This window comes from Macrosteles quadrilineatus, unplaced genomic scaffold (genome assembly GCF_028750875.1).
Source record: "Macrosteles quadrilineatus isolate MER2022 unplaced genomic scaffold, UCM_ALF_1.0 Scaffold_1__1_contigs__length_201487025, whole genome shotgun sequence".
Taxonomy (NCBI): domain Eukaryota; kingdom Metazoa; phylum Arthropoda; class Insecta; order Hemiptera; family Cicadellidae; genus Macrosteles; species Macrosteles quadrilineatus.
Genome location: NW_026542594.1, coordinates 181,991,416 through 182,001,349, shown reverse-complemented (window position 1 = coordinate 182,001,349; position 9,934 = coordinate 181,991,416). Strand labels below are relative to the sequence as shown.

The following is a 9,934-nucleotide window of genomic DNA, read 5'->3' as shown; positions in this document are numbered from 1 at the left end:
ATCTCTAAAACACTGTAATGAACTTTATGATATGGTTATTGCAATAATATACATTATTATTGAATTTTCAATTAATATGAGGTTTCATATTAATGTTTAGAAGGGTATCAGTACAGTCAACGCAGTGACATATTTACACATTATATCTATTTATTTTGATGTCAAATTGGTCAAAGCACAAACATATTATATGCAGGTTATATCATAAACCGTGATGGGTTAGAATTATGTACATCAAGATTAATAATTTGTCAATTTTAGACACCGATGACAACTTAATTATCCCCTAGGTTTCTATATTGCCAAAGTTATTCGTTGGTTAATTCGTAATATACGAGCTCGTAACATGCATTCATAAATTTATCAAAACCTCATTTATCCTTACTCTAAATGAAGATAGAATACTGGAATAATGTACCGTAGCACGTAGTAAGCTCTGAGTTGTCAGTAGTAGCACTACTTATCATTATTTAATTTACTGCTGTACTAGTCATGTGAAAAGATTTAGGTTTTCTTTATAATCCATGTTTTTCTAGTATAAATTTTCCGTGTCGCATAAAATAGGCAATTTTAAATTATTGATTAACTTCAACGGTTTTAAGATAATTTTCTTAAGTTTTTTTCATTTAGGGGAAGTTTTATATTTTAAATTACAAATATTGCAACTTGGTCACTTTTGATATTAAAATAATTGTATGCCCAAACGTTTAAAAATTCGAAATATATCATGATTATTAAGCTTTGCAATAAATACAGTTAATTACGCATTCGAGTTACATTGACAGACTAAAACTCATTGCCAAATATTTTCTTTTAAGTCTACAAAGGAAATGTAATATCAAGTACAGAAAAAACAACAGTAAATTTTTCGTCTGAAGTTGGAGCAAGGTGTTTCTGGAGACAAGAACAAATTGAAACTTTGGTTACTCTTGGGAACTGAGTAATTAGTGTAATAAAACCCATCCTAACAGTTTTCGATGAGATAATATATTTTTGGAACGTAAGAAATATGATTGAATCTATCTATATATTGTGTTATTATGTATTTATTTCGGGTTTTATTTTAACTATACGTAGCATATGTTTTGTGACAAAACACAAGTTAGCATTCGTTCAATAATAATCTGAACTACGAATCTTTTCGAATGCTAATTTTTCCTAAAAATTAAATTGGAGTTCCTTTAAAACGAAATTTTATGAACGAGCAAGCTTATTTTATAATTGTAGCTAGTAGTTTTTTTAATCCAACCAACAAATAAATAAAGAAAATGTATACACAGTATTGAAACAGATAATGTAGGATATTTTTAATGCTTTCTATGTTATTATGTATATCAAGAGGCGTTCAATCAAAACACTTAAATTAGTTTAAATCGATAATTTTACACGTAAAAATTACAAAGCTATTTAATGTAAATAATTCATTTAGAACCCTTACACAGCTACAACAGCCTACACAAGAAGTAACTATTTGTTTATAATGCACACCAATTACTAACAATTCCTCTATAGATGGTTGCCTTATAAGCAAGCATGTGTGTACGTCTGGTTATGCTTTAGTATATACAATTACTATACCAAGATTATCCGAAGTTACAGCCATCGGTTAACGTTATTAAAATACCTGTTTAATCTCTGATAACCTCAAAGAAAAAATAAATTTTTATAGAACCAATATTTTCAGTACGTTTATGATTGAAAATTTTTGAACATTGAACACGTTTACATTTTTTATTTGATTAAACAACAACACAAGCCAAAAAGCTTAGCAGGGTATAGGTATAATGATTTTGTATAGTTCTTTATTGATTTTGGCTATTTCTTTTAGCAGAAGCATTAGAAAAGAAACGTAACAATCAAAGACTGATAGATCCAATTGCGGATGTTCATTTCACCCCCAGACTTAACTCCGGATATGATTGGCGATCCCCTAATTACTAGTCTAGCAAAGCCACTAATACCAAACCATCTACTGTATAACGACTCAGAAGACCAATTAAAACTTGCGCCAAGACTTACCAATATCAAAGTTGTTATTGTTAAAATTTGTTTGATCATTCTTCACAATAAACTGAAAAAATAATTAATCAACAATTATGATCCAATTAGTTTATCAGTTTCCTTTCTTTTTATTACCATATTGTAAACCACTGTCTACTTAGTGGATATTGTAAACGAGTTACAAATAATGCTGAACAACATAATATTGTGTTAAAAGGTCAAAAACCTTGCAGAATTCCTCTTTACAATTTGCAACGAAAGCCTTTCCTTCCAAGAACCCAACTGAAAGGGTATATCCTTTCCCTTCTTTAAGATAAAATTTCACAGATTTGGGGTTTTTGGTGTAAGTTGACTTTTGAAAGAGCATCTATTTCTTGTGAAATAAAATATTAATCGATACTAATAATACTATTGTGCAAGGGTGTAGGCCTACATATAAGTTTAAATGAATAAACAAATAATGCCCACAGAAAGGTTGAAAAATGCGAAGATGTTAGCAAGGCGTCATGGAAATATCAGATAGACATTTAAAATCTGTCATTCGTATTTATTTTTACTCATAGGTAATTTTTAAACTCTTAGTCCACTATAAGGGTACTTTACATCAAAGAAGTTCATTTAGACAGCCTTAGTATTTTGAGATATGTCAACTTCATAAAAAGCTATAAACACCTTAAAACCAGGTATTTTGTCGACTTTTCGGATGTCAAACATTATTATAGTAATTAATGAATATTCAGTCTTAATTTTGGCTGTGAAAAGATTTAAAACCAGTAAAAATACATATTTAACCCCAGAGTCACTCGTTATTTGAGTTTTAAAAGCATGTAAATCACCGCAGAAACTCCCTAAACAACGAGACAACAATAATACTCGTCTAGGGAGTTGAGATATTCACATCACTTGTACGAGATTTACCTTCAGCACTCGACATTCTGTATCTCCAGAAAATACAATGTTAACTTTAAACTTGTTCTCTAATGCAATGTGTTTTGTACATAATATCTCCAATATTATTTTCACATGTAAAAATCCGCTTAGAATAGCCTTTAACTATTGATAAGGATAAAAGTAAGTATGTATCTACTATTATACTTTGAGTATGGATACGTAAATACAATGCAGATAAGGTATTTAGTCATGGTTTTAATTTAACCCCTCAACTTAAGAGTTTAATTTCTTTTTCTGAATTTGGCCTTATCGTGCTAATCATCTGCGAAGACTTAATTTGATCTCAAAATTATGCAATAATATAGTTTTCATAAACTTTTATTATCAAGGAAATCATTAAACATATTTTTAATATTACTCCAAGATTTCACCTAATTTTTCGTTTTAACCTGTAGCAATAAAGCGTCATTAAATATGTTATAATAAATGTTAAAAACGTTATCAAATTTCAGAATGTCTTTACATTAACTTACTAATAGAGGTTATAAAAATTTTAGTCCCTTTGCCAAAAAGAATTTAGTTTAGTGATAGTAAATGACCGTAAAGTTAGGTTAGAGCAAAGGAAAATATAGTTATTTGGCCAATTTCATACTACATACTATTAAGTTGATAAAAATCTGTTAGAAATTGAAAACAGCTTGGTAATCAATTTGTCCATATTAAAAAAGTGTATGTAAATTACGGTCAATCCAAAAAAACTAGATTGGCTTACCTTATGATTCTATCAATTATCACGCAGATTTGTAAAACCAACCACGTTCTGAAACAAAGGACTTATCAGTCGATTACATAGCTACAATAATTAAACGGTTTAATAACTTATTACTTTAAAATCTCTTAATTTTAATAAGATAAGGTAAAAAATAATGAAACAAAATAACTACGATAATGAACATTTTATGCATTATCAGCGTGTGGATAAACTTAGAAATTACGTTTCATTAGAATAACAATTAACTTCTTGTGTTCTGCACTGGGTTCCGTAATGTTTTGTTTTAATGAATGATAATCTTCTACACCACAAGTTGTTTATAATGTCTCTATTTAACTAATTAATTTCAAATAATGTCTTTCACAAAAGCTTCCAAGCTTAGCAAATTTAATTTATTATTTATTTGCATAACTACTCGATCACGAAATTAATGTTTGAGAAACATTTCTCACCTTTAACGTAATAATGATTTTATTTTAGTCTAATTAAAAGTTTTGTGAAATAACGATACTTAAAAAAAAACAATTGTTAATTTTAATTCTGAAGTACCAGGTATTTGATATAAGGTAGACAAGTATTATCAATCGAAGGTTTAAGTTTAATTTTATTTTACTAATTAACCTTTACCTGGCCATGGTTTCAGAAGGATATCCCTATCTAGCAACTTAAATTTTTAAACCACAATGACTGCTAACTGTTAAATAATAAAATCTATTAAACATATTTATGACAATATACCTACATATCAGAATCTAGTCAATAACAAAAATTAAAAGGTTTATCTTGGATTATAAATAGTAAAATGTAATTTTCATAAATAATCGGTAGTCTTGATAAAAAATGCAATGTTTCGCGATCGCCAATATTATTCCAATTGTATCATCTTTTAATGAAATCTTTAATTCACGCAGCATTTAATCAACTTTATTTTATCAACTTTATATCTATGGGCTGCTTTATTATGTTTCCGTATGGAGTGGTCACATTTTTTTCAACGTCTTAATTTGCAATTGTAATACATTTTATCGCCAGAAAATAAGCTTTTAAACCTTCACCTAAAAGTAAAACATTTAAATGTAACCTAATTGGATGGACGAATTATCCATTAAATTACTAATTACAAAACACAGTTGGTCTTAATATAATATAGATTGTCGTATTGTAAATGAGCACATTATTTACTCATTTTATGTAAAATTATTTTTAAAACTCTATTTAATTTGACATGGTTATATTTTTAAACGATTTAAAGGGAATCCCTGCTATAGCCCAAAAGATCACTGCCCAAAAGGTCACAAAACATTTTTGGTGATCTTTTGGGCATTGGAGGTTGACTCCTGAAAGCAGAGAGTTGCACAGAGGTTTGATGGTTGAGGTCTACTGCTCGGTTGAGGCCTCGCTGGTTGACTTTTAGGTTCATTACCAGACACTTCTTGGAGGTCATATGACTGGAGTAGGAGCCAGAGTGAGAGAAGCGCTTTCCGCAGTAACAACTGCGGAAAGCGCTACACAAGCGCTACAGTAACAACACGTGAATGGCTTTTCACCGCTGTGTATCCGAATATGCTCCTTGAGGTGATGTTTGAACTTGAAGGCTTTCTCACATTCTGGACACTTGAACTTGCGGAGGACTGCACTCTCGTCATGGCTGATCATGTGGCGTTGGAGACGATACACGTTGGCAAAAGTCTTGTTGCACACTTTGCACGACACTTGCTGGTTAGCAGTGTGCAGCAGTTCGTGCTTGTCTAGCTGATCACGAGAGGGGAAGGTGGCGGCGCAGTGGACACAGGGGAAGGCACCTCCAGGGTGTTGAGCATCAACGTGCTCCTTGAGTGCCACGAAGCTGGGGAGCCCTTGGCCGCAGAAGGAGCACTTGATGAAGTTGTCTTCCTCTGGACTGGCACGATCCTTGGGGACGGGCACTGTATTTTGTTGTATGCCTTGCGGATCCTCCGGGTAGACCACCACGGTGTCGGTCCGTCCGAGGAACTCTCGCAACTCCTGCGAACTCTCGTCTCCGGAACTCTCGTGTTCGATCTTGACGCGAATCTCGACGTCTGGGGACATGGGGGCCTCCGCCTCTGCCGCACCCTCCCCCGCCTCAACATGAGTTATTTTGGGCAGAATAATTGCTTACATCCGCGACAGTGGCGGAGATAGAGGTTTGTGAATTAACATCACCAGTATGAGTGTGAGATGGGCCTGAAGTGGTCGGGGAGGTGCTTTGACCTTGAGGTCGAAAAGACATCTGAGAGGTTTGATTATTATCACCAAGGTGTAAGAGAGAGTGGTGTCGCTGTTTACATGTGCGACAAGTAAACTGAGAGCGGCATTCTTTGGAGCTATGTTCACCTAAACAAGAAAAACAACGATTATGTTTTTTAACAATGGCGTGTCGCTCTCGAGGAGATTTGTTTTGGAATATGTCACAAGTGTAAATTTTGTGATCATTTTTGTTACAAACAAAACATTTGTTATAGGCAGGACTATTTTTAGTCTGAGGGCTATGAGAGGGGGGAGCATTAGATCTCGAAGTAGCTAACATGGCTAGGCCTACGTCAGACCGGAAATGCACCTTTTTTGGTATGGTTTTGTGAGGTGAAGGTGATTGAACGCTTCTGTGGGCCGATGACATGTTATGTATGTTAGCATCTTCTGTCTGCGAACATTCTTGGTTAAGAAATTTTATTATTTCACCAATTTCTGGTAATGAATGAGTAACTGGATCTTCGGTTTGACTGGAACGGAACGATTCAAGTTACAAAATGTCAAAATGTTTTGTGGTAAAATGGTAATTAAAAAGGCACTTCGAAATTTGTGAGTGGACTGTATAAAAAATTAATTAAATTGTAAAATGTTTATGGAAAATTGGAGCACTTGGTGTCTTAGCAAATGAGATATGATTAATAATTATTTTAAGGCATTATTTGAACTGGTTTTATGATAGATTCACTAACCATTAGTTGTGGAGAAGGGAAGCCTAGATGACGACAACATGGCCGATACCCACGCCATGAACTGGATGAGCTGTTGGGGAAGACGATGGAGGTCCAATGTCCAGACGTGTGATGGGAAGAGAAGAGAATGTCCAATTTAAAACACTTTTCTTGATGTCGAAACGACGGGTTACGGGTTAGTTTATATGAGCTCAAGAAAATGTTATTGTAAATAATGTTCACACGCGTTCGCGGAAGCCGCACAAGAAGTTCACGTCGAGTTGAGCTACACTTTTCAGGGAGTTAATACACAGTTAAAAATACAGTTTAAACAAAATACACTACAATTATGCGTGACACGAAATAGAGAATATGGGGGCCTAAGTAGGCTACAAAATACACTGTTAATTAGGGAACTGTCCTGAGTTAAATGAGCAAAAATTAGAGACTTGATGAACCGGAGTGTTACATCAAGGAGCTTTTCAGAAAGACTGACGCTTGTGGGTTTCGGGAATGGACGCGTCCAGTGGTCACATGACCGTCTCGACCAATAAATTTATTGCTATATTTTAGTTCACCAATGAGGGAATACTTTGACCCCTCTAAGCAAGTAATGTTATAGAATAACGGGATCTCTATCTATCTCTGTGGAAGGGATAACGATAGAAAATCGAGATAAAGCAGTGCTGAGTTGCCTGACAAATAATATTACATAGAATACTTATACGAAATACTGAACAAGGACATTACAACGCAAATCCTAAGTAAGCTTCTTGGGCGTTACCGCCGGTCCGTATTAACACTGGGAATTTAAGGGTTTTGAGGTAAAAAAAAATGTTCAAGGCCAATATGACGATGATCTACTCGAATGATTATTCAACGCCAAAAAATAAGGTTGGCATGTTCACAAAATGAAATGAAATAGTGTTAAATTATTTATTGGGAATTCCCCTTAAATTACTAGGTATAGTAAAACTGGATTGTTAGTAATAGTTTTTTAGTATTGAATAAATCAGATAAAATTTAAGTGATGGTTTGATTAACATTGAGAACGAACTAACAAATTTAAACAAGTAATATAAACAGATCATTACAATTAATAAAACATATAACTTTATCTTCTGATCACAGGTAGTAGATATTAGACATAGAGTGCCTCTAACATGAAATGAAAAATAATTTTTAGAAATAGTCATTACTAAACACAAGGATTTATTAATATTGTGTGTACATCGATTTAAAAATATACCTACTTAAACTTAAAATATGAAGTAACAGTATTAGGTAAGCCAACGGACACACTACAAATTTTAAAACTTCTTAAGCAATTTAAATAAAAAAAAATATTAAGTAAAAGAATTTTTTTTTTAAAAAGGTAAAAATGTCATGACAAGAAATATTGCTAATTATTTCAATGGGAATGTCACTAGACCAGCACGAAGATACTTAGCTGATTGGGTCTGACTAATGTGAATATAGGTCATGGTCGTACAATCCCAGCGAAGTGGCTTGTACCCATCAAACTTTCATTACGTGCAATCCATCTCCAAAGAGAAATTGACCTATAACTTAGTTTGGGTAATTTATTAGGGTAAAGGACATTTTTTTAATCGATTTGCATGCTGTAATTTACAGAACGTGGATATATTGATTTTGAAACATAAATACTCGACAAACTAATGTTTTAGATAGCATTTACTAACAAACTACAGTATTTGTAAATGAGATAACAAAACCTAAATATTGGAGGTAAATATTGTTAACAAAATTGAAAAACCCAAATAAAAAATGGAAAAGCAGACACATCATATGATTACCAATATTGTAAGATAGGGGAGCGAGCTGGTCTAGTGGATAGAGCGCGGAATTTAGGTCCAAGAGGTTCCGGGTTCAATTCCCGCCAAATCTCCAATGGATTTTATCCAAGCGATAATCCCGCAACCCCTAGATCTAACCCGAAAAAATGTGCAAAACAATCCCGGGCTTGTGCCTAGCGTCCTAGGACAAAAAATATTGTAAGATACATAAAATAAAATGGCTTCCCCTTTTACAATGTCCACGTTACGTTAGATGTGGAAATAGCATTCCTATTTACTTATTTAAATGGTACAGAGCAGACTTACATTTAATTACACTGCAGCATAATATAAATATAAACCATATAATTCGGCTTTAATCCATATCAAATCTGCATGGCTATTAGTGAAATACAGAGAAATGAACAGTATATACTACTATGTTGTAACATGTTCAAGTGCTTCATAATCTAGTTAGCTATCAGGAAGTTTGCACTCAAGTAAGATCCACCGTCACTAACTTTTAGCCACGAGCGTACAAAAATAGACGCGCTATCTTTGAATATAATAGTGCATTCGTGTTTGAAATGCTTCTACTGTACTAGTAATGAAATATTATTTATTTACAAGCTTAAAAGTGCATATAAGTTTGGGGATTTTAACACATATCATCTCAGAATTTAAGTTAATTGAAACATTTACCTTAGTTAATGCATTACTGCTATTAATGTTTACCAGGATATTTGTCATATTGCAATATCTGTAAGAGGAATAGTTTCCATGAAGGTATTTTGGACCTGAACAATTTCTGCGGTTTTTCTGTAGGTTTGGGCACATTTAGTGTGGACGCATTATTAAATTACATTCCAATCACATGACAGAGAAAAAACATATCATAATGATACAATTTACATTCAAACAGAAACACACATCTCCATATTTTAACCTAAGTATTAGTGTAGACTGAGTGTGGAATGAAGTAAGACCCCTTGTGCTTTATTACTGACCATGACGAATTGTTTCTTTGATCCAATGAAAGTTCAATAATCATGGCCAGATAGTGTAACCACATCAGATAGTGTAAAACTGCAATTCTTTCTTAGGGATGAACCAGTTGTAAGTGAAATCAGGTAGTGTGGATGTAATCTAAAATAATAGAATATTAATTCTTTGTAATTAGGTCAAATTAAAAATAAGTAAATGCATGATATCTAAGTTCATCTAATTTTGTTGAATCAAGAATATTTGAAAACACTCAATAATATGTATTTTCAAATAATCTTTCCTGAACAAAATAGATGACCTTAGTTAACGATACTACATCAATATGAGTTTGAATTAAATAAACTGTTAGCAAACAACTTATAACCTGATTCATACAGCAATTAACTTCAAGGTATTTTTACATCAGCGTTTGAGTGAGTCCCTGCCACTCCTAAACTTTTTCCATAAATCTTTATGATCGAAGGCAATCTACAAGAAAGTTTACTTTCCATCAGTGAAGTTGTTTAATGTTTCAACCACTTGTTTTTCAC

General features: G+C 33.0%; 1 protein-coding gene across 1 annotated transcript; it reads right to left on the bottom strand.

Moving 5' to 3' along the window:
- Positions 1–5,104: 5,104 nt before the first annotated feature.
- On the bottom strand, positions 5,105–5,756 carry LOC129003091 (oocyte zinc finger protein XlCOF14-like). The gene has a single exon (XM_054431324.1). It carries the CDS (start codon positions 5,732–5,734, stop codon positions 5,105–5,107), a length of 630 nt encoding a protein of 209 aa, XP_054287299.1. The 5' UTR covers positions 5,735–5,756.
- Positions 5,757–9,934: the final 4,178 nt, after the last annotated feature.

Excerpts from the sequence above, each read along its gene's own strand:
- LOC129003091 (XM_054431324.1), bottom strand. The coding sequence starts at position 5,734 with ATGTCCCCAGACGTCGAGATTCGCGTCAAGATCGAACACGAGAGTTCC.